General features: G+C 39.2%; 1 protein-coding gene across 1 annotated transcript in view; it reads left to right on the top strand.

Moving 5' to 3' along the window:
- Positions 1-25,989, top strand: part of LOC129659030 (ATP-dependent translocase ABCB1-like) — a 99,704-nt gene that overhangs the window by 29,516 nt on the left and 44,199 nt on the right. Inside the window, 5 exon segments of the mRNA XM_055590029.1 lie at positions 4,339-4,390; positions 6,682-6,873; positions 7,272-7,443; positions 15,788-15,853; positions 15,855-15,919. Of these exon segments, the coding sequence (XP_055446004.1) occupies positions 4,339-4,390; positions 6,682-6,873; positions 7,272-7,443; positions 15,788-15,853; positions 15,855-15,919 (547 nt within the window).

Below are 25,989 nucleotides of genomic sequence, written 5' to 3'. Positions count from 1 at the left end.
GTTGCTGCGTGTGAGGACTAGTTCCTTGGCCAGGGATTAAACCCAGGCTTCCTGCATTGGATTGCTGAGTCCTAGCCACTGCACCACCAGGGAAGTCCCTAAGAATGAGCTCTTACAGACATATGACAGGTCACATCTATCCTCGCTGGTTTTCCATAGCCTGGAATAAATCCATCTTCCATTGGCCCACATGGCCCACCTGATGTCCCCCTCCTGCCTCGTCAGTCTCATTGCATGTTGCTTTCTGAGTACAGCCCACCCACAGTGACCTTCTCACTGTTCCATGAACACTCTCATTTCCTCCCTGGCTAGGGGCCGTGTAGAACCTGCCCCAGCTTCTTATCATTCATTTTTCCCGCAGAAAGACCTTCGTCCCCAGTCCACTCCAAAGTTACTGTAGCATCACTGCTTTATTTCCCTTTTATGAGTTAGTGCACTTATCTTGTTGATTTATTGAGTTACTTGTTTATCCAGTTCAGTTCAGTCGCACAGTCATGTCTGACTCTTTGCGACCCCCATGGACTGCAGCCTGCCAGGCTATTACAGCTTCTCAAATGGGAAGAAAGGTGTAACAGAAAAAAGTTCCTGTCTTAAGTTCACTGTCTTACTATTTCAGCAGTGGTACCCTGTCACATGCAATTTGGGGTCTGATAGTGAAAGGGTTTCCTACTCGCACAGAATCCAGTGAGATTAGAAAAAGGGGCACTCTCGTTCTGAGTTGTGTCCAGAGTATCCAGAACAGAGCCTGCTGTGCAAAGTGGTTTGAAAACCCCTTTATAACATAATCTAATTTTACCAGTTAGGAAATCACAGATGTATCCATGTCACATACTTGTCTTTACACTGTTATTAAGCGTTCAGTAGTTAAAACTACTAAACTTATTGAGATATTTGGGTCAGAGAAATATGTAATTAAATGTGATTCCAAAATGGTATGAAGTCTTTAGTTGTGGTGCTGGACACTGTTTGGTGGTTTAGTCATTAAGTCGTGTCTGACTCTTGTAACTCTAACCCCATGGACTGTAGCCCGCCAGGCTCCTTTGTCCATGGGATTTCCCAGACAAGAATTTTGGAGTGGGTTGCCATTTCCTTCTCCAGGGGAACTTCCTGACCCAGGAATTGAACCTGAGTCTCCTGCATTGCAGGCAGAAGCCTGTTCAGTGGTAGGTTTCTTTGTGGTCTTGCTTGGTTTTAGAAAAGGCCTTCCTTACCCCAGGTAGTAAGGTGGTAGTCTGCTGTATCTCTGTTTAACCCCACAATATGCAAGACACATGTACAAAATAGAATGATTGTTGGCATATTCTTATAAATGGTCTGCGTGTTGCTGGCTCTGTGAAATCCTTGAACGTCTTTGGAACAGGCGCAGGTACAGCAGACAGAGCAGCAGGCTGTGCACCAGGGGTACAAAGGTAAATGACATAGTTGTGTTCTCAGGCGCTCACACCCGTGGAAACGGCAGGAGGAGATGGGTATGACCCGTGGCGTGTCTGTTCTAGGGTTGACTTAGTCAGCTGAATCGTGTGTCAGTTACTCTGGAACCCTGTGAGTCACCCTGCTGGAGATAAGCCACTTAGGAAGAGGTCATACTGAGCTCATGCGTGAAGGACCAGTCTTTTCCAGGAGAAAGACTAGGAAAAGGCAGTGCAGGTAGAGAGAGGAGAATGAAGGAGGGCTTAGAGGAGGAAAGCTGTCAGCACTTCTCCCCTCCATCTCATCTCAGTATGTGGACAGTAGCTTTTCGTCTGAAAGCACAGAGCTTAGTCTCATGAAATTGAAGCAGCATCTTTTGTCATGCCCTGTTTCCTCTCCAATCCCAAGGGCAAAGGCTTCAGGAACGTGATGATCAAGCAGACCTGGGCTCTGTTTCCTTTTATGCTGTGGTATCCTCGCCCCCTACCCCCAACCCCAGATGGTGGCTGCATAGTGCCCTAGCTACTGGGATGAGGAGAAAGGGTGGGGATAAAAAAAAATCTGGGAAGTCATTGTGTGGCTTATTGTGGTAAGATTGTAAAGGAATTAATAGGGCATGTATGGCTCTTGGACTTTGTCCTTTATCCAGTGGACTGTCATTTAAGGTTATTAACAGAGGCAATTTAATTATATTTTTGTTCCCAAATAGAAGATGTGGTGGCAAGATAAAGACTTGATGGGATTAGAAAAGCCAGTTAGGAGGCTCTTGTTAGAGCAGATCTAAGAGGTGATGGAGACCTGAACCAGACATTAGCTGTGAGGAAGGAGAGGATTTGAGTGGTGCCCAGACAGATGCAGGAGTCACTGAAGCTGCGCAAGTGGTAGAGGCCACCCTGGGAGTGAGTGTAAAATTCTGAGAGGCAGCAGCATGGAGGGAGGAGAGGGCATGAGGAACTGGTGGATAAGACTAAGAGAGAGGGATCAGAGTTATGGGAAGACGAGGAGGATGAGGTGCTGGAAGCCAGAGGAGAAAGTGGTCAAGAATCTAAGCAAGCATTTTATTAAAATAAAAGCTGCACTTAAATATTTGACTTTTCTTGTTGGGGAGGGATTAATTAGGAGGTTGGGATTATCATGAATGCACTACTGGATATAAAATAGATAACCAACAAGGATCTACTGTGTAGCACAGGGAACTCTACTCAATCTGTTGGAGAATCTGAAGAAAAGCATATATAGGTAAATATATACACACATGTACATATATATACATGTACACTCATATACACATAATGTCTACTAGTTTTTATATACCATACCTAGGGAGCCTAGATGATCTTTTCAACCATGTATCTACCTCCTTCCTTCCACACAACACACCCATACTCCTGCCAAAGCAGCTTACTCATTCTTCACACATGCAGTGTTGTTCTCTTTTCCAGAAAAACTTTTCCTCTTCTTTCCCATACCTGTCAAGAGCACACTCACCTGAACTAGGCCCTCTTAGGTTGCATCGTAACTTTTGAAATGACTACAAGATTTAAAGCATGCTCCCCGCATTGATCTGGCCATCTTGATTATGATAATGTATCCTACAAAAATATTCACCATATATAATATATGTGGACAGGTATGTTTAATGCGGCATTGCATGTAACAGTAAGACTGGAAGCAACTGAAATAGATGAAACTTTGAAAAAACAAAGATACACATATACACACATGTGAAAGTCACTCAGTCGTGTCTGACTCTTTGCGACCCCCAGTGGTCTATAGCCTGCCAGTCTCCTCTTTCCATGGAATTCTCCAGACCAGAATACTGGAGTGGGTAGGCATTCCCTTCTCCAGGGGATCTTCCCAACTCAGGGATCAAACGCAGGTCTCCCATATTGCAGACATCTTCTTTACTAACTGAGCCACCGGGGAGGCCCCATATACACATGTACTGACATGGAAAATTGGCCACTGAATGTGAACTGTGATTCTGTCTTTTGAAATGAGCATGTCTGTGTATACTTGCATATAGAAAATAAAATCCGAAAAAAAATTCACACCAGAATATGAACAGTGGCTAGTGCATGCACGCACGTGTGTGTGTGTGTGTGTGTGTGTGTGTGTGTGTGTGTGTGTAGGGAGGTGTTAGAGTTTTGATGTACCTTGTCCTAAAATGTTAACATTTGCTAATACTGCATAATGAGCTCACTGGTGTTTATTACATTCTTCTTTGTATCTTACGTTTTTAAAATAAAAACTGAAGAAATGTGGTGTTCAGTTTGAAATACTAAATGGTTTAGGGTCAAGTCTGCACTGATATTTATCAGGACAAAGCCCACAGAAAATATTTTTCTCCATGTCATCTTGGAGTGGTATTTCATAAAACATTTTAATCCAAGGACACTAGTATCTCTCCTGACAGACTCCTTCGTAATCAATGCAGCTTTCTTCTTGCACATAAGCTTCACTGAACTTAGTGTGTGTGTGGTTGCATTACAGCCAGTAGTAAAGGATTTGCACAGATGCCCTGATGCTTATAGATAATTACAATTAAATTAGTTTGACCTATTTTTGTGTAAGTTGGTAAGTGACACAAGTTTGATTCATTTTTATATGCTTATCTTTTTGAAATTTCCTCATTTGTCGGTGCCGGGTCTGAGTTGCGGCATGTGGGATTTTTTGGGGGGTGCGTGGGCTTTTCCTGTTGGGGACGTGGGCTTCTCCAGTTGTGGCATGCCTGCTCCAGAGCGTGCGGGCTTAGTTGTCATGCACAGCATATGGGATCTTACTTCCTTGACCAAGGATTGAACCCACGTCCCCTGCATTGGAAGGCAGATTATTAATACTGGACTGTGGAGGAAGTTCTATTTATATGCATATTTTAATGGAAAATAAAGAGACATAACAGTGTATGTTTGTTTTGAGGTGAACTAGGTACTATATTAAGAACAGAATATGGCAAGAAGCTGGAGAAGGAAATGACCACGTAAGTAGATATTTTTCTACTATTGTTAAGTCTTTCTGTCTTAATCCAATTGTAATACGGTTAAAATTTTTGCACTATTATAATAAAGATTCAAAGTTTTGAGGGGAGCAACATCATTGTTCATTTTTTAGGAGGATACAATGTAGGTTTTTTTCTTAAAAGAATTTGCTGCATAAGACACTCTAAGGTGAAGGCTGAGCCTGGATCAGCCTGATGTGTGCATTGGTAAATATAGAATATCATCTGCAGGGAAATTAGAGGGATTCAAAGTGAGCTTGTTTAAAATGCAGTTAAGAATCACATTATATGCAATGGCTTTGTATTATTAGTTTCCTTCTTGGCTGGCTTTAGTCATGATATAATGAGATCAGTTAACAGGATTTTTTTAAATATAGCATCTTATTCTGAACAATGAAACAAGGCATTCAGAATAAATATAGCCCTGTTAACCTTAATTCACTTTGGAAGCTTTCATTAATGATTTACTTACCTTGAAGTTTGCTCTCAGAACAGCTTATAAAACATGTCCAAAGGCATGAGTTAGTGATTCAGAAGAAAATGATTGTACATTATCTTGTAATCCTAATCCTAATCCTACTCTAGTAGGTTTGAAGAAAATGGACATATTTGACCATATTTTGAAAGTTGAGAAGCAAACACCTCCAGATACTCTTATGGAGAGGCACTTTTTTAATATTGATGAAAAACAGTGTCTTATAACCATCTTGAAAGTGAAAGTTTCTCAGTCATGTCCAACTCTTTGTGACCCCATGGACTGTAACCTGCCAGGCTCCTCTGTCCATGGAATTCTCCAGGCCAGAACACTGGAGTGGGTGGCTGTTAGCTTCTCCAGGGAATCTTCCCAACCCAGGGATCGAACCCAGGTCTCCCGCATAGCAGGTGGATTCTTTACCATTTGAACCGCCCGGGGAGCCAGTAATCATCTTATAAATGCTTAAATACAGGTATTTTTTCCTGAGTAAATGTAGACTGGTGGCTTACAATACATTAGCTCATTTTCAAAGCACACTCCACTTGTTAAATGAGGCTTCTTTTTAGCTATCTCTTGCTGCATCATTAACACTTGGATAATAAATACTGAGTTATCTATTAACTAAAATTTAGTATTCTAATTCTATCTTCCCTGATAAATACATTGTACATTACCAGGTATAACTTGGGGAAGATACGTTTACATCAGGCTGTGAGCATTGACATCAGCAACTATCTGATTATTACATCACCATTTTTATAGTTTTTGCATGATCCATACAAGTTTTTTCTTTGAGGGTGGCAAGTTGTGAATTTTTAAAAGTGGGAATATTAGAATCCTGTATTTCATTTTTGAATGTTTGTTTTTACTTAAAAAGTAATTGCTTAGTGAAGCACATGAGTTGTTCACTTTTTTCTGTATGAAGACTCAGATAAAGAAATACAAATTTGGCATTTCTAGTTGATCAAGGGTCTGGTTTTAGAAGATGCTCATTCTTTTTATCATTAGAATTTAAACTAGGGGCCTGCTACTTGATTCATTAAGCATTTCAGGATAACTCATGCTGGCCAGTTGGGCAGATGGTATAAAAACATTTTTTGTTCTCAGTTGTCTCTTGGCAGATTAATAACCCAAAAGGTCAGGTGACCATCTCCGTCTCTTGGTTTCACTTTCTGGCAAGTTCTGTCCCTTCTTTCCATTCCCCAGTGTGCAGAAACCATCCCAGTTTTCATCAGCTGATATCGGGGTAATCCAGGTGTGCGGGATGACACTGGTAGACCTCACCTAATGCTGTGATGCTTTTAGGCACCACTCACGTCTTTCACAATAACTGGCTTTCTCTCCATGCTAATTGCGTGCCAGGGACAGACGCAAGTGTTTTTATAACTGTTACAGTTCTTTTTCTTGGTCATGTTATAAGGCATACAGGATCTTAGTTCCCCAATCAGGGATTGAACCCATGCCCTTGGCAATGAAAGCATAGAGTCTTAACTGCTGGACTGCAGGGAAGTCCCACTGTGTTACAGTTCTTATCTCCATTTTGCCAGTTAGAAAACTGGGACTTAGAAAGGTGAAGTCAGCCTGTATAGCAGTTAAGAGCTGGGATTTGAGCCAAAACAGTAAGCACACTCTTCACCATGACATTCTTCCAGGATCGCCGTAGTTGGATCCTGACCATCAGCTCTGCTTTGAAGGAGGGCAAGATTGCCAGATGACTGAAAGGCAGGGCGGGTGGTCTGCTGGGGACAGTGCATGGATGAGAAAGTGACATGTGTGCAGCTTTCTTGTTGTTTTTCAGGTACGCCTACTATTACTCTGGAATTGGTGCGGGCGTGCTTATTGCTGCTTACATCCAGGTCTTGTTCTGGTGTCTGGCTGCTGGAAGACAAGTACACAGAATCAGAAAACAGTTTTTTCATGCCATCATGCAACAGGAGATAGGCTGGTTTGACGTGCATGACGTTGGAGAACTTAACACCCGCCTCACAGAGTAAGTACCTGGGTGTGTGTCGAACTCTGACGTGTGCTTCTTATTCTTTTACAATGGAAGTGAGGTCATAAAATCTGAAAGTAATTCTGAAACTAAATTCCTTCTGAGTCTTGATCGTGCCTCATGCGTCTTTTCGTTCCCAGAACCCTGGCAGGGCATGAAGAGGTCCCGCATGACTGGTAGTGAATGAGGGGTTGGACTTGCCAGACCCAAGACATCCTGTGGGAGTGAGCATTAGGGCGGTGACATGATACTTGCTGGGGATGTTCCTGAGCAAAATCCTAGATGTAAACTGATTTACCCCACACTGAGACAAACAAACAAACACTCAACTAGCTTCAGGAAAAAAGTTCTGGTGTTCATAATCCTGATGTTTATTTCTAACACTGTTCTTTCAGTGACGTCTCCAAAATTAATGAAGGAATTGGTGACAAAATCGGAATGTTCTTTCAGGCAATGGCAACATTCTTCACCGGTTTTATAATAGGATTTACAAAAGGTTGGAAGCTCACCCTTGTGATTCTGGCCATCAGTCCTGTTCTTGGCCTGTCAGCTGCTGTCTGGGCAAAGGTAGGTGTGAAGCCTATGAATCCAGGCTATTAAACTGTCTCCACCCTCAAAAAGCACCCCACAACTCCTCCAGTAGAAGGCTGTTTCTGTCACATGATGACCCTGACACTGACGATGACGTTAAATCTTCTGATAAATCTTGGTGTTAAATCTGTTCATAATCAGTGGGAATAGGCAGTTGTGAGCTCACTGAGTTGTGCCCACCCAGACTCTGTGCTGTTACTGGGGGAAGGGAGAGATGGAGCTCTCCCATCTCCTTCTCTGCCTTCATGCAAAAGGCATGCTCGGCTCTCAGAGAGCTGTGTTCTCGGTAGATAGTTCCCTGTTCACAAGTAGAGCTTCAAGTTCAGTGACTAACACGTAAGTCCCATTCAGTTACCATTACTGATGTCAGTGTTTTTGTAGATTTTATTTATTTTGTTGGCAGAACAGTTTTGTCAGCATTATCAATGGCTCTGTGTTTGTACATACTTAAGTCCATTGGTGTGAAGACAGTTTTTTAAAAAGAGGTTTTTTCTAGCCCCTTATGCATGTACGTCTGAGGTCTGTGGTTCCCTCTCTGTCACGAAAGCAAAGCAATGCAGATGGCCCTCCCCACCTCCGCAGGGAGGCCTTTCTCTTGAGACTGGGTGTGGTGTTCATTCTAAATTGATTTCCTGTAAGTGTAGGTGGCCATGGAGAGATTGGCCTGGTATGTAGTTTCTTAGAGAAAAAGAGAAATGAGAGACAGCACTACACATTCACATGGCAAAAGGATGTAGAATAACGGAGGGCCAAGCAAACCGAAGCCTAACACAAAACAAATCAGGCTGTATTAAAAAATTAAAAAATTTAACCCTGTGGGATGGATATTGTTTTCTGTTATAAATGGTAACTGCCATTTTTTAAAGTATCTACTGTGTCAGGCAAATACATCTTTTTTTATCTTTTTTAAAAAATTTGTTGAAATGCAGTTAGTTTACAATGTTGTGTTAATTTCTGCTGCTCAGCAAAGTAATGCAGATATACATATATATACATTATTTTTCGTATTCTTTTCCATTATGGTTTATCACAGGCTATTGAATACCATTTCCTGTGCTATACAGTAGGACCTTGTTACCCAGGTTCCACTTTTTTTAGGTTAAATAACCCCAGGGAATTTCAGAGTATAAAATAACAACATATGTTAATCTCCCCCCAAATTAGTAAATGTTAGTTACACTTTTTGCAATATTTAGCTATAATATTTTCTACATGTGAAGTAGAAGTTTGTAGAATATTACAGAATATTTTCCCCCTCATTCCATCATATTATCTTCTTCTTCAAAGGCATGAAATACATGTTGTTGTAAAGTTTAGACATTATCTCATTTAACAGAGGAAGAAATTGAAGTTCTGAGAACTCTTATTAATCTATTGTTCAGACTAACACAATGTTTGAATGGTGTTCTTGGCTAAACTGCATCATCTGAAATATTTGGCAAAAGCCTTTGTGTTAATTGATTTTTCTGTTTACTAGAATGTTAGGCAAGTCAAGTGGCAGATTCTTCATATCAGTATTTGCTGAAAAACTGTTCTAAAATATATTGATGTTTGTTCTAGTTAAGTTAGGGGGAAAAGCAATAAGTTAATCTTTTGATAATTAATTGTGCATTACTTCAGATACTATTTAATATTTTCTTAAAAAAAATTTTAATATAAATTTATTTATTTTAGTTGGAGGCTAATTACTTTACAATATTGTTTGGTTTTGTCATACATTGACATGAATCCGCCACGGGTGTACATGTGTTCCCCATGCTGAACCCCCCTCCCACCTCCCTCCCCATACCATCCCTCTGGGTCATCCCAGTGCACCAGCCCCGAGCTCCCTGTATCATACATTGAACCTGGGCTGGCGATTCATTTCACATATGATAATATACATGTTTCAATGCCATCCTTCCAAATCATCCCACCCTCGCCCTCTCCCACAGAGTTCAAAAGACTGTTCTATACATCTGTGTCTCTTTTGCAGTCTCGCATACAGGGTTATCATTACCATCTTTCTAAATTCCATATATATGCATTAGTATACTGTATTGGTGTTTTTCTTTCTGGCTTACTTCACTCTGTATAATAGGCTCCAGTTTCATCCACCTCATTAGAACTGATTCAAATGTAGTCTTTGTAATAGCTGAGTAATATTACATTGTGTATATGTACCCAGCTTTCTTATCCATTCGTCTGCTGATGGACATCTAGGTTAATTGTCTGGTTGTCAGTCTTACTAAAAAAGAAATGAGGCCTGGTGGAGGAAGCTGCTTTGTCCTTGTGATTCTGAGACTCTCTTCTGTAACTCAGAGGCACCAGGGCAAGAAGGCAGACCAGGAAGAGGCTTGGCCCTAGCAAGCTTCCTACTCCAGAAAGCCTCTTTTGATCTTTGCATGCAATTCTCTAACCCCGCCCAGAGACACTGGGTCAGCTGGGGGCAAAGGGAGGGAAAACTACCATATCCTACTCCTACTGAGGTGGTCCAACCTTAAGAACACTTTCACTCCCTCAGGTAGCAGAAGCAGAGGCCCCAGCAACTGCAGACAAACCATGCTGACGAAAGTAATACCACAAACACTCTGAATGTAAATTAACTCACAGAAGTAGGTTAAGAAAGTGAAAGTGAAAGTGAAGTCACTCAGTCCTGTCCGATTCTTTGCGACTTTGTAGGAGTGTAGCCTACCAGGCTCCTCCATCCATGGGATTCTCCAGGCAAGAATACTGGAGTGGGTTGCCATTTCCTTCTCTAGTGGGTTAAGAATTATATGCTAAATCCCCAAAGGGTAACAGCTTGCTAAAATAAAAGACTTTAAATAGGACCCAGAGTCTCCTAACATAATAGACACCACGCCCAGAATATAGTTAAAAGAAGACCACTTGTCATACCTCGAAAATCACAACTTGAATGAGAAAAAAACACTTAACTGACAGGCGCTGATACAATTCCTATGTCAGCATTGTTTGGCATGGATTTTGGAATAGTCATCAGAAAAATGCTTCACTAATCAATTACCAATTATCCTAAAACAAAAGGAAACAGAAAATATCAGCAGTGAAAAAGAAATTAAGAAAAAAGGACAGAATGGAATTAGATAACTGAAAGGTACAGCCGTAGAACAAAAGTCACGATGGAGGGGCAACTCTTGTTGAGTGGAGAGGACAGGATAGAGTCAGTGGACTGGAAATAGAACAATACAAGTCGCCCAGCACGAAACAGAAAATGAAAAGAGCCTCAGGGACCTGTGGGACAGTAATATGATATAGAACATTTGTGACCACCAGAGTCCCAAAAGAAAGGAGAGAAGTGAGGCTGAAGGAATATTGGAAGAAATAATTGCTGAGAATATCCAAGGTTTGTGAAAGACAAACCTTCAAGTCCGAGAAGCTAAGCTAACCTCAAACAGGATAAACCCAAAGAAATCCATGCTAAAGCACATCATAGTTAAATCATTGAAAACTAAAGACAAAGAAAAAAGTTGAAATTGGCTTAAGATGAACAGCACATTACCTACAGGCAACACCAATTTGAATGACAATATATTTCTTATCTGAAACCATAAAGACCAGAAGGAAGTAGCAAAGTATTTTTCAAGTGCTTAAAGAAAAGACCTGTCAACTGTGGATAATTGGTTAAAGTATTTTTTAGGAATAATGGGGGAGATAAAAACATTCCCAGATCATGGAAGACTATAGAGGAACTTTCCATTAGCATACCTCCTATTAAAGACTGGCTAAATGAAGTTCTTCAAACAGAAGGAAAGTGATACAAGGCATATTGGAGCATCAGGAAGGGAAAAGGAACAACAGAAAGAGCAGGAATTTGGGCCTTTCTTTTCCCAGGAGATTTCTAAATCATATTTGGTGATTGAACCCAGAATTAAAAGTGGCAAAATGTTGATACCAGTAGATTTTTATGTCACCTATGAATATTGTGACATGCAGAACAACTAAGATGAAACAGTGATTAAAGAAATCTATTCTGTAAGTTCTGAGCTCCTGTTCTCCAGGCGCAGGCAACTCTTACTGGAAAAATTTACTGGACATTTAAAGAGGAATTGACACCAATTTTATACAACCTCCCCTAGAAGAAGGAAGACTTTATCTGCTTTCCCCCAAAAGCGGGAACTCTTGCTCTGTAAAAACCATGTAAAGGAGATGAAAAAACAAGCTACAAGCTGGGAAAAAAGTAACATGCAAGTCGTATATCTGACAAAGGATTAGTCTTTATCCAATATATAAGGAACTCTCAAAATTTGATAGTTAAAAATCACCAAAACTATTTAATAGAAAAACCTGTAATCACTTTTTAAAATCCAGATACGTATTAGAATTATCTTGGAATTTTTTGAAAAATACCAATGCCCAGGTATTGCTTTTTTCCTCCAGAGTTCCAGATATGTTTCTAATAAGTAACCATGTTTCAAAACCACTGGACTGTATAATGATCTTTAATTTTATTTAGTTTGTTTCACTTTCTATTTCTTATTCAGTGCTGGCATTTCATTTAGTTTGTGTTTTCCAATTTATCCATCTCTCTTTTTTTTTTTAATGTTCTTTCTCAAGCCTTTATCGAGCATAGTAGAAAAGCTTTTGTCTACATATATATAAATAGTATGTATAATATATATTTTTTAGAAAACATAAACTTTTGCCCAACTGAAAAAAAATTGATGACATTTTGATTCCATTTGTTTGACTTAGGATAAATAGAATCCTTGATTTCTAATTAAAAAATAAATATGCCACAAGCAACAAAGGTTTACCGTATAGCACAGAGAACTATAGTCAATATCCTGTAATAACCTGTAATGGAAAATAATCTGAAAAATAATGTGTGTTTATGTATAACTGCATCACCTTGCTGTGTACCTGAGACACTGTAAGTCAGCTATACTTCAATAATATATATATATTAAGGAAAAAAAACAACCCCGAATGAACCAGTTAGGGAATGGGCAGAAGAGATGAACAAACGTCATCAGAGAGGTTATACAGGTGGCAGGTCAGCACATGAAAGGTTGTTTAACAGCGTTAGTCGTCAGTGAAAAGCAAATTAAACTTCAATGAGATAGCATTATACATCTACCAAAATGGCTAAAATAAAAGTGAAACCCCAAATGCTGCTGAGATGCAGAGAAACAGGGTCACTCATTATTGGTGGGAGTGTAAAATGGTATTCAGCCTGAAAAAATAGTTTGCGATTTCTTATAAAACTAAACATGCAATTACCATACAATCCAGCAGTTGTATTGGACATTTATCTAAGAGAAATTATGTTCGTGTATTCACTCAATCTGTATTCAGGTGTTCATAGCAGCTGTATCGGTAATAGCCCCAAACTGAAACAACCCCAGACACTCTTAAACAGGTTACTGGTTGAGCAGCTGTGGTACATCCAGTGATAAAAGGAAAGCAGTACTGATCATACACAGCCTGGATGAGTCTCTAGAGATTTGCACTTGGTGAAAAAGGCCAGTCCCGAAAGGTCACATACCTTATGCTCCATTTATATAATATTTTTGAAATGACAAACAGGCAGAACAGTTTAGTGGTTTTCAGGTGTTAGGGATGGTGTGGAGGGGAGAAACGAGGAGTAGGAGAGGAGGTGGCTGTGGCTACAAAAAGCAGGACCGAGGGATCCTTGTGATGGAGTCATTCTGTATTGTGACTGTCGTCACGGGAATCTAACAGGATCACATTGCTTGGAACTAACACACACACACGAGTGCATGTAAAACTGGTAAATCTGAATAACATCGAATTAATGTTAAGTGTTAAATTTTTGGCTGGGATGATGTTCTGAAGAGATGTTGGAGATGTTGTTTGGGGAACACCAGATAAAGGGTTTATGGGATCTGACTGTCTTCCTTAGTGTCTACTTTTGTGTCTACACTGTCTGCCTTTGTGTCTACAATTATCTCAGAGTAACAAGTTAAAAAAAAATAAAGCATGTATAAATTATCCCAAACAAAATGAAATAAAAACCTACACTGAGCACTAGAAAAAAGGGACAAAGATGAAGGCCAAAACATCTGTCATGGTCAAAACTATTGCTTCTGAATGTACTAGTTTGCACAATATAAAGTGGCCTGTGTTAGCTTTTAATTTAAGAGGAATAACAATTTCATGTGTCTGGCACTAGTGCAATTAGGCTTTGTTAAAAAAAAATTAGCGGCCTTTGGAAGAAGGGATGAGTTAGTGAAATTTCATATCGTTTAGGTGGGTGATTGTAATAATGGAAGTATCACCATTCTGTTATTTTATATTAGAGGAACAGTAAAGTTGACTTTTCACATCCCTGAGAGTGTTCTTGCCTGGAGAATCCCAGGGACATGGGAGCCTGGTGGGCTGCCGTCTCTGGGGTCGCACAGAGTTGGACACGACTGAAGCGACTTAGCAGCAGCAGAGAGTATTTGAAAGTGTTTTTTTTCTTTCAATAGACATGATCTGTTAAAAAACAAAACACTTCATGAACATTCTACTGTATTCTTGCCTAAGGATATGCTTATCATTATGGAAGCTCATAGAGAAGCCAGGTTTACTGAATCAGTTGGAATGGTACTTGATATTTCAACAATAAATTAGAATAGCATGTTTTGAAACTCCTAAGTCAAAAATAGTTCTGCTAATCTTCTTTTGTCAGCTGCTTCTGGTGTGGTTGATGGTTGAGGTTTTCAACAAGAGCAGAGAAACAGAGCTAAACTGTATTGTATGCACCTCTTGCCTTATGCAGACCTGTTTGTTCAGGCATGACAGTGATCTCCCTGGATCAGGCCCAGCGCTGTGAGCAATTCTGGCAGATGTGATAGGGCAGCCCTAGGCAGGTCATTTTGAGAGGTCAGGAAGGTCTAGAGCATCAGAGGGTTGTTGTTTGGGTACCAAAGAATAAGGCGCATAGAGTACAACATCTGCACATAGAACCTGGTTAGTAAAGGCTCGTTTGCCCTCACTCACCCATTCCTATATCTGTCGTAGCTCCTTTACTTTCGCACACAGCAGAGGAAGAAATGCACTCTTAAAATCAAAACAGCTTTGAACTTTTTATGACAAGAAGGAATAGACTGTTATTACTTACACAAATGAGTCCACAGATGCTATAAATTATTTATTGAAAGTAAATTTCAGGTAAAAATAGTGCTCCTTTGCCCACGCCAGTTGATTCCGTTTTAATCACAGGGCCCTCTGGGATTCCACACATGTCAGTGGCTGGTTGTTGTTTTTTTGTTTTTTTGTTTTTTTTTAATTTTATTTTATTTTTTAACTTTACAATATTGTATTGGTTTTGCCATATATCAACATGAATCCACCACATTTATACACGTGTTCTCCATCCTGAACCCTCCTCCCTCCTCCCTCCCCATACCATCCCTCTGGGTTGTCCCAGTGCACCAGCCCTAAGCATCCAGTATCATGCTTCGAACCTGGACTGGCGACTCGTTTCATATATGATATACATGTTTCGATGCCATTCTCCCAAATCATCCCACCCTCTCCCTCTCCCACAGAATCCAAAAGACTGTTCTATACATCAGTGACTGGTTTTAGAAAGAGATTCACTCCAGTGGCCATTGATTCATGCTGTGAAGCCTTAAATCCTGGATATTTCACTTACTAGCAAATGACTTTACCTCTTTTTCGTTCCATTTCCTCATGTATTGAGGGGGGAAAATAATGCCTACTTCTTGGTATAATTGAGAAAAATCGGTGAAGGAGATCCTGTGTATATAAAGGACCCAGTACTGTTCCTTCCAGAGAACAGATGCTCAGGGACCAAACAGAAAAATCAAAGAGCGTCCATGAAAGAGACCTCCACGGTGGCCCAATGTCGCGCTCAGAAGCCCTGGTAGAAGGAGCTCTGCTTCCCTGCCATTGGAAACCTCCTCGAGGTCCTGTCACTGCACAGTGCTGGGTCCCCTGTGTTCTCCTGGCCTCCTACCTTGGTGTTTCTGAACCAGAGTATAAATAGCAACTGCCATGTTGAGTACACCTATTTTTTTTGATATACTGCCCCATTTTCTGTATTTATTGATGTTTAGAGTATACACTTCTTTTTAAGACGTAAAATCTCCCCCAGAGTCCCAGATTTATTTATTTGTATAAGAATCCATGGGGTATAGTGAGAAAGTTGAAATTTTACTTTATTATATACCATCTCAGTCCAAAAAGAAATGGCTACAATATGTATACTAAAAAATAGGACTTTATAACCAAAGACGAGTAAAAGATTTATATACAGTACAGTATACTATGTACCAGCAGCATTTGTGTACAAAAGGTAAAATTAACTTGTTAAAAAATTTAAATTATCTGCAATTGCATTTTTAAACAGATACTGTCTTCATTTACTGATAAAGAACTTTTGGCATATGCAAAAGCTGGAGCAGTAGCTGAAGAGTGAAGAGGTCTTAGCGGCTATTAGAACTGTGATTGCATTTGGAGGACAAAAGAAAGAACTTGAAAGGTTTGAGTCTCCTTTTTTAAGTTGGTAGAGATGTTAAATTCTGTCATCCTAAATGCCCTTCAGGTTGCTGGTAATGATTATAAGGGTATTCTCTGATGTATATGTTTCCTTAAACAGCTTCTTGGATATATTACAGCACAGTTAATATTCTGGAAAAGTTGTGATTCTAATTGTTGTAATTCTTCTTATATCTGCTAATTCAAAGTGTTTTCTAGAGTCTCCTAGGTGGGTAGTGAGATAAAATAGTTTCTTAAGGCTGAAACATAATTAATATCTCTGATGATAATTTTTCTCCATCAAGTTAATTCTTGATTCTCTAAGAATGAGTATTTTGTGGTAGATGGATGGGGTCATTAAGTCAAAATAATGGTTACTTCTGGGGGAGGTGAGGGGCTGGTGATAAAAGTGGGGCACCTGGCAGGGGCATCTTGATTCTGACATTCTTGTATTTCATGACCTCAGCTGTGCTTACATGAGTGCTCACTGTATACTCTTTAAGCTGTACACACTGTGTTTGCAGGGTACTTTTCTCATATGATACATTTCATACCCATAAAGATGTCCTCTGAGAGATTTGTGATGGCTATGTACCTGTCATAGTTCAGAGGAAAGCAGTATCTGTGCTCTATCTCATTTTTTGCGAAGGATTTTGCTTTTGCCTTAACATGAGTCTGACTAAAAAATGGAAAGTCTTGTTTCATTGCTTTGCAAATACCCAGTCAAATGAAGCCCCTCTTCTCTTGGAGCGTAAATTCTGGCAGGGGCAGGGGACAGATTACAAACAACCACAGGTCAACAACATATCTAATGTACTAGTTGGGGTAAATATTGTTTGGGGAAGTTAAATACTCCATTAGAGTCATGGGGGAGTACTGTTTCAAGAGTGTATTCAGCAAAGTACTTTCTTAATAAATGTCTGAGTAGAGACAGAATGAAATTTTAAACTTGGCGTTCATTTCCAATTTTTCTCAATGGAGAGGTGTATCAGAAAAAGAATCTGTTTACCAATATGGGGCAACAAATCTTATCTGATTCTGCCTAGTTATTGCGCCAAGGGGGGAAGCATCTCTCTGTAGAAATCAAAATTGCAAGCCTCACCTTCATGTGCTGCTAGAGTCTGAATTTATAATACTCTGAGCACTAGGGAGCTCTCTCTTCCTAAAGCAGAGGGTTTCAAATTAAAAATGAATCCGAGTCCAGTGGTAGCACTAAGGTGTTTGGTAGAAGAAATTTAAAAATTGCTGAAAATTCATGAACTAAGCAGCTAAATTAAGAAGTTAGAAAAAGAATAACAGAGAAAAGGAAGTATAACAAGGATAAAGGATTAAGAGCAAAAAGATTTTAATAGAAAATAAAGAAGCAAAGTTCAATTCAGTTGAGTTGCTCAGTCGTGTCCAACTCTTTGCGACCCCATGAACCACAGCACACCAAGCCTCCCTGTCCATCACCAACTCCTGGAGTTCACTCAAACTCATATCCATCAAGTCAGTGATGCCATCCAGCCACCTCATCCTCTGTCGTCTCCTTCTCCTCCTGCCCCCAATCCCTGCCAGCATCAGAGTCTTTTCCAATGAGTCAACTCTTCACATGAGGTGGCCAAAGTATTGGAGTTTCAGCTTTAGCATCAGTCCTTCCAAAGAACACCCAGGCCTGATCTTCTTTAATGGACTGGTTGGATCTCCTTGCAGTCCAAGGGACTCTCAAGAGTCTTCTCCAACACCACAGTTCAAAAGCATCAGTTCTTCGGCGCTCAGCTTTCTTCACAGTCCAATGCTCACATCCATACATGACCACTGTAAAAACCATAGCCTTGACTAGACGGACCTTTGTTGGCAAAGTAATGTCTCTGCTTTTGAATATGCTTTCTAGGTTGGTCATAACTTTCCTTCCAAGGAGTAAGTGTCTTTTAATTTCATGGCTGCAGTCACCATCTGCAGTGATTTTGGAGCCCAGAAAAATAAAGTCTAACACTGTTTCCACTGTTTCCCCATCTATTTCCCATGAAGTGATCGGACCAGATGCCATGATCTTCGTTTTCTGAATGTTGAGCTTTAAGCCAACTTTTTCACTCTCCTCTTTCACTTTCATCAAGAAGCTTTTGAGTTCCTCTTGACTTTCTGCCATAAGGGTGGTGTCATCTGCATATCTGAGGTTATTGATATTTCTCCCGGCAATCTTGATTCCAGCTTGTGCTTCTTCCAGTCCAGCGTTTCTCATGATGTACTCTGCATAGAAGTTAAATAAGCAGGGTGACAATATACAGCCTTGATGTACTCCTTTTCCTATTTGGAACCAGTCTGTTGTTCCATGTCCAGTTCTAACTGTTGCTTCCTGACCTGCATATAGGTTTCTCAAGAGTCAGGTCAGGTGGTCTGGTATTCCCATCTCTTTCAGAATTTTCCACAGTTTATTGTGATCCACACAATCAAAGGCTTTGGCATAGTCAATAAAGCAGAAATAGATGTTTTTCTGGAACTCTCTTGCTTTTTCAGTGATCCAGCGGATGTTGGCAATTTGATCTCTGGTTCCTCTGCCTTTTCTAAAACCAGCTTGAACATCTGAAAGTTCATGGTTCACATACTGCTGAAGCCTGGCTTGGAGAATTTTGAGCATTACTTTACTAGCATGTGAGATGAGTGCAATTGTGCGGTAGTTTGAGCATTCTTTGGCATTGCCTTTCTTTGGGATTGGAATGAAAACTGACCTTTTCCAATCCTGTGGCCACTGCTGAGTTTTCCACATTTGCTGGCATATTGAGTACAGCACTTTCACAGCATCATCTTTCAGGATTTGAAATAGCTCAATTGGAATTCCATCACCTCCACTAGCTTTGTTCATAGTGATGCTTTCTAAGGCCCACTTGACTTCACATTCCAGAATGTCTGGCTCTAGGTGAGTGATCACACCATCGTGATTATCTGGGTTGTGAAGATCTTTTTTGTACAGTTCTTCTGTGTATTCTTGCCACCTCTTCTTAATATCTTCTGCTTCTGTTAGGTCCATACCATTTCTGTCCTTTATCGAAAGAAGTAAAGGGTTGACAAAAAATCATAAATAATTTTTATGAAAATATGGATAAATAATGAAGTAGTATTTTACAGGTTTAATCAGGAACAAAATGAAAGAGAGAAGGAAAAACATTGCTACAGATTTTTAAAATATTACTTTAAGAATTACAGTTTTATACCAGTAATTAAAAATCCCTGATAAGATAGATGATGTCCCAGAAAAATATAGGTTAAAATTCTCACTTAAGACAAAAACTTGAGTAGAACCATAATTATTAAAGGAATTGAATCCAGTTTAAAATCTCCGTCTTTTGCCTTTCATATACATACACACATAAACATGCAAAACCCACCAGGTCCAGATAATTTTCCAGACAGATTTTACCAAAACTTCAAGAAAGAGATAACCCCATCTTACAGAGATTGTTTGAGAGAATGAAAAAAACATATATAAAGTTGTAAGTTCATTTTATGAGGCTAGTATAACCTTGACATCATAACAAAATAGCAGGTATATAAGAAAGGAAAATTATAAGACAGCTTCATCTAAAACATAGATGCAGAAAATCTAGATAAATTATTTGCTAAATGAATCAATGTGAAAACTATCATCAGATTAAAAAAAATTTCTGAACCTGATGGCTTGATCCCATAAGTGCAAAGATGATTTAACTTAGGAAATCCATGAATATCATTAACCACACTAGTAGATTGGAAGAAAGACATTTTGTTTTGATGGACGAGGTAAAAATATTAATTACAGATGATTCATGACAAAAACTTTCTTAATTTAATAAAGAATATGTACCAGATACCTACAGGAAATTTTATTAAATGGTAAAATGTTAATAGCATTCCTTTAAAATAATGAAACAAATATGTCTGCTAGCATCATTTCTATTTAGGCGTGTACTGTTACAAGATAATAAAATAAGGAAAAAATAAGAGTAAGAATAATAAAAATAAAAAAGAAAAGTTATTAGGTTGGTAGACAAAAATCAAAAGTGTCATTCTGTATAGAGTATGTGATTGTCTACACAGCAACTCCAGTAACAGTGTAATAAGGTCTGCAGACCAACAATGTACGGGAAGGCCTCTGGGTACCTGATGACAGTTCAGGGGTAAAAATGGCATTCCTGTGAACAGCAGTGAACAGTTAGAGAACATGTAGTGTTCCGTCAATTCTAGGATGCACGTTTTTCTCTTGCAATTCATCAACTCTGAAATTGAGACAAATCCTACAATCAGAGCCATCTTACAATTGCTGTGGGTCTGGATTGAGAAGCTGAGTTCTTGCAGGAAGGATTTGTGTTTGCTTCTGCCACTCACTGGGGGCACTATTAACCTGAGCCCGTGTACATTATATTCTTTGTCTAGGAGTTTTTGAACCACACTGGTGAATTCATATTTTTCAGACCTGCATAAGCATTGCCTTTATGGTTCCAGTTCCCAGGGGACATGTTTCCCCCCCACCCTCATCTGTGGTCAAGGTTGAGACAAGCAGGCTCTCCTGCTGTCACTTTCCATGGTGCACATGGTTATTATATTCAGTCTGTGGCCTTTTGGGTCCCTGCTGTATATGGAGTGTTCTGTTAAACTCCTTTATTAATGTTGCATAGAACAACACAATTATAATACTTCTTAGATTAATGGCATCCAAAATTTGAAGAACATGATAATTTTAGAAGATATTATTAGCAATGAAAAACTATAATGATGTATAACCTGGGTGTAAGGAGGGAAAGGTGTCAAGTCCAATATTCAAAACTTAGATAAATCTTATTTTAGTTCACTGAAAGTTTAAAGGAATTGCAAGTATTTTTTAATGGAGTGATCAAAGTAATTAGATCTAAGTAATTAGATGGTGATTGCAGCCTTGAAATTAAAAGATGCTTACTCCTTAGAAAGAAAATTATGACCAACCTAGACAGCATATTAAAAAGCAGAGACATTACTTTGCCAACAAAGGTCCGTCTAGTCAAGGCTATGGCTTTTCCAGTAGTCATGTGTGGATGTGAGAGTTGAATTATAAAGAAAGCTGAGTGCTGAAGAACTGATGCTTTTGATCTGTGGTGCTGGAGAAGACTCTTGAGAGTCCCTTGGACTGCAAGGAGATCCAACACAGATCCAACCAGATCAGTCCTGGGTGTTCATTGGAAGGACTGATGTTGAAGCTGAAATTCCAATACTTTGGCCACCTGATGCGAAGAGCTGACTCATTTGAAAAGACCCTGATGCTGGGAAAGGTTGAAGGCAGGAGGAGAAGGGGATGACAGAGGATGAGATGGTTGTATGGCATCACCGACTCAATGGACATGGTTTTGGGTGGATTCCGGGAGTTGGTGATCACAGGGAGGCCTGGTGTGCTGCAGTCCATGGGGTGGCAAAGAGTTGGACATGACTGAGCGAATGAATAAGTAGATACGGATTTTTTTGTTTTATTTTTTAGAGAAGATAGTGATCAACTTTTTTTTTTTTAGCATTTTGTTTTATTTTATTTTTTAATTTTATTTTTAAACTTTACAATATTGTATTGGTTTTGCCATATATCGAAATGAATCTGCCACAGGTATACATGTGTTCCCCATCCTGAACCCTCCTCCCTTTTCCCTCCCCATACCATCCCTCTGGGTCATCCCAGTGCACCAGCCCCAAGCATCCAGTATCGTGCATTGAACCTGAACTGGCGACTCGTTTCATACATGATATTATACATGTTTCAATGCCATTCTCCCAAATCATCCCACCCTCTCCCTCTCCCACAGAGTCCAAAAGACTGTTCTATACATCTGTGTCTCTTTTGCTGTCTCGTATACAGGATTATTGTTACCATCTTTCTAAATTCCATATATATGCGTTAGTATACTGTATTGGTGTTTTTCTTTCTGGCTTACTTCACTCTGTATAATAGGCTCCAGTTTCATCCACCTCATTAGCACTGATTCAAATGTATTCTTTTTAATGGCTGAGTAATACTCCATTGTGTATATGTACCACAGCTTTCTTATCCATTCATCAGCTGATGGACATCTAGGTTGCTTCCATGTCCTGGCTATTATAAACAGTGCTGTGATGAACACTGGGGTACACGTGTCTCTTTCCCTTCTGGTTTCCTCGGTGTGTATGCCCAGCAGTGGGATTGCTGGGTCATAAGGCAGTTCTATTTCCAGTTTTTTAAGGAATCTCCACACTGTTCTCCATAGTGGCTGTACTAGTTTGCTTTCCCACCAACAGTGTAAGAGGGTTCCCTTTTCTCCACACCCTCTCCAGCATTTATTGCTTGTAGACTTGGATCGCAGCCATTCTGACTGGTGTGAAATGATACCTCATAGTGGTTTTGATTTGCATTTCTCTGATAATGAGTGATGTTGAGCATCTTTTCATGTGTTTGTTAAGCCATCTGTATGTCTTCTTTGGAGAAATGTCTATTTAGTTCTTTGGCCCATTTTTTGATTGGGTCATTCATTTTTCTGGAATTGAGCTGTAGGAGTTGCTTGTATATTTTTGAGATTAGTTGTTTGTCAGTTGCTTCATTTGCTATTATTCTCTCCCATTCTGAAGGCTGTCTTTTCACCTTGCTAATAGTTTCCTTTGTTGTGCAGAAGCTTTTAAGTTTAATTAGGCCCCATTTGTTTATTTTTGCTTTTATTTCCAATATTCTGGGAGGTGGGTCATAGAGGATCCTGCTGTGATATATGTTGGAGAATGTTTTGCCTATGTTCTCCTCTAGGAGTTTTATTGTTTCTGGTCTTACATTTAGATCTTTAATCCATTTTGAGTTTATTTTTGTATATGGTGTTAGAAAGTGTTCTAGTTTCATTCTTTTACAAGTTGACCAGTTTTCCCAGCACCACTTGTTAAAGAGATTGTCTTTAATCCATTGTATATTCTTGCCTCCTTTGTCAAAGATAAGGTGTCCATAGGTGCATGGATTTATCTCTGGGCTTTCTATTTTGTTCCATTGATCTGTATTTCTGTCTTTTTGCCAGTACCATACTGTCTTGATGACTGTGGCTTTGTAGTGGAGCCTGAAATCAGGCAGGTTGATTCCTCCAGTTCCATTCTTCTTTCTCAAGATAGCTTTGGCTATTCGAGGTTTTTTGTATTTCCATACAAATTGTGAAATTATTTGTTCTAGCTCTGTGAAAAATACCGTTGGTAGCTTGATAGGGATTGCATTGAATCTATAAATTGCTTTGGGTAGTATACTCATTAACAAGCAAATGGGCTTACACAGTTATATTCAAAGATTCATTTTTATGTGTAGAATTATTTCTTCAGAAGATGTTATTTACTGGACTCTGTCTTTGAAAGATCCCCTAGAAAATTGGAAATTATTGGAAATTAGTTTTTCTTGAATATCAGGAATAGACTCAAGACTACAACCTGATGGCCTAAGGTTCTAAGGAGTGGGTTGCCATTTCCTTCTCTAATCTTTGAATAAAAAATAGAAAAATATCTTTGTTAATCAGTGCTCAGGCTGATTTCTTTATACATTCTAGCATTATTCATATATTAAATGCTGACATTCTTATAGAGTTTGAATTAACTTTATTAAGCCGTGTTTTTTTTTTTTAAGTGGATACAAATAAGTAACCAGGTCTTCAAAAATTATAATAAACTTTGAAAAACCAAAGTAGCCCTCGCTGGATTTTTTTTTTTTAACATCAAAAAGCTTAAAAATCAATTATCTGTTAAACAAAATGAAAATTTAGAAATGTTCTCAAAATATGGATATAATTATGTTAAGCCCTCCAGAATATGACAGAAACACTTTCCTGAATTTTATTCAATTTTAATTTTACTTATGCATTAGGTGATGTTTGGTATTCATATCAGAATTTCCTTGAAAAGCTGTTTCTATCAATTATTTCTTATAATGATTATTCAAAAAGTAAATGTAAAAATGTTTTAAACAGTTAAAAACCTAAGAAAAGGAAGTTTCAGGTCATAATCATATTCCTCTGTTTAAGTTTTTAGATAATTCCTAATGCTTCATCAGTTTGTATTTAGAACACTACACTTACCTTCCCTGTTGATGCGAACCTTGTAAAAGAATTAGCACATTTCCTCAGGCAATGAGTTATAGGAAGTCTATATTATATGTCTTGGACATCTTGATATGCTACTTTTTCTTTGCCTTTTTTGCCCTCATATGATCCCTGGTCAAAATAATAAGGTGGAAGAAAAGAGAAGGAAGGGAGGGAGGAGAGCAGGAAGGAAGAAAAAAATCATCAGAGGCATGAATTAAATGATGAATTGTTTAAATGTGTTTTGAAGGAATCAAAGAATGTGCTGATGAGGGTGAGCAGGACAAGTTTACTTTAACCATGGTGGTCAAGGAAGGCACGCGTGTTGGATATTTGAGGTTTCCTGGAGGCTGGTACTTGAGGGAAAAGAAAAAGCCTGCTGTAGTCGAGTAGGGACACAAGAGTCTTCCAGGTTTCCCGAGGTGGCAGAGACTTTAGTATATTCTAGAAAATATCCTAAGGCTTGTGTGACTGGAGCTCGGTTGAGTGAGAGGAGATTGAGGTGAAGAGGGGCTGTTGAGGGTGGGTGGGGGCCAGAACATGGGGACTTGCGTGTCCTGGTAAGGAGTCAGGATTTAACTCCAAGGGCACAGGGACGCAGTTAAGGGATTTAAACAAGGGAATGACTGACTACTTTATATTTTTAAATCATTTCTCTGTCTGTAATTGGTCCGGTGAATGGATGAAAGCCATAAAAAATTTGAACTGCTCAGAAGACTGTTGAAGTGGTCCAGGAGAAAGAGGATAAGTCCTTGGATTTGGGATTTAATTTGGAAGTAGAATTATTAAGGGGCTTCCCAGGTGACTTGGTAAAGAATCCACCTGCCAATTCAGGAAACGTGAGAGACACAGATTCAATCCATGGGTCAGGAAGATCCCCTGGATAAGGAAATGGCAGCCCATTCCAGTATTCTTGTCTGGAGAATCCAATGGACAGAGGAGCCTGGTGGGCTACAGTCCATGGCATGGCAGAAGCTTCAGACATGACTGAGTGACTAAACAATAGCAATAATAGAATTATTAAAGCTATTCTTAGACCAAATATAATTCTTCAGTTTTCCTTCTAGTTCTTACCCTTCCCTTTGTTGCTTCCACATAGACAGGAATTAAGGTCTTTACTCTGATTTTCTCTTCAAATTAGCAGGTATAGTAGGATCTCTCAAATTCTCTCAGAATTTAAAGTGGATTTAATTCAGTAGTATACAGTGGGGTTTCCTTGGTGGCTCAGATGGTAAAGAATTTGCTTGGAATGCAGGAGACCTGGGTTTGATCCCTGGGTCGGGAAATCCCCTAGAAAAGGGAGTAGCTATCCACACCAGTATTCTTTCCTGGAGAATCCCATGGAGAGGAGCCTGGCGGGCTACAGTCCATGGGGTTGCAAGGAGTCAGACAGCACTGAGTGACTAACATACACACACAGCAGAAATTTTTCCTTGCTCTCATAGGTGGCTATTTGCATCATTGATAAATGTGTTCATATTACTTAAGAAGAATAGTTTTTTCTAATTGTTAGTGTTTTGTTATGTAACTTTGACCCCTTTTAGGAAATTCTACTTTACCATTTCGATACTAGAGTTTTTAATGAATTGATGATTTTAATATCTGATTTTGTACATGTGACATTTTTGTTGACAAGCTAATGAGAAAGCCTATGCAAAAGGAGTAGTGTTTGCTTCTCCTCCTTCCTTACCCCCTTCTTTTTTTCATTTCTCTCTTCTGGCATCTAAGTGATTTTCTTCCTTGTTGCTTCTTCCTGTGCAAAGGTTTCCTCTGGCTGCTTGGGACACAGCATATCACAGTGATTTCTACGTTCGTCTCGGTAAGCAAGAACTGAAATAAAGGCAAAACAAAGTGTGAGTCATAAGCGTTAAAGTTCCTTAAATGTAATCATGTATAATTTATGCCCAGTGGTACTTTCATATCACATCAGCTCATAAAGTGGAAGACATGTATATTCAACCATTGAAGCATATTTCTCAAAAATAATTTTCTGTTCAAGGGTTATAACTGGCTAGTTGAAGATTTACATTTT

Source organism: Bubalus kerabau, chromosome 8 (assembly GCF_029407905.1).
Source record: "Bubalus kerabau isolate K-KA32 ecotype Philippines breed swamp buffalo chromosome 8, PCC_UOA_SB_1v2, whole genome shotgun sequence".
Classification (NCBI taxonomy): domain Eukaryota; kingdom Metazoa; phylum Chordata; class Mammalia; order Artiodactyla; family Bovidae; genus Bubalus; species Bubalus kerabau.
This window is presented reverse-complemented; position numbering and strand designations above follow the sequence as displayed.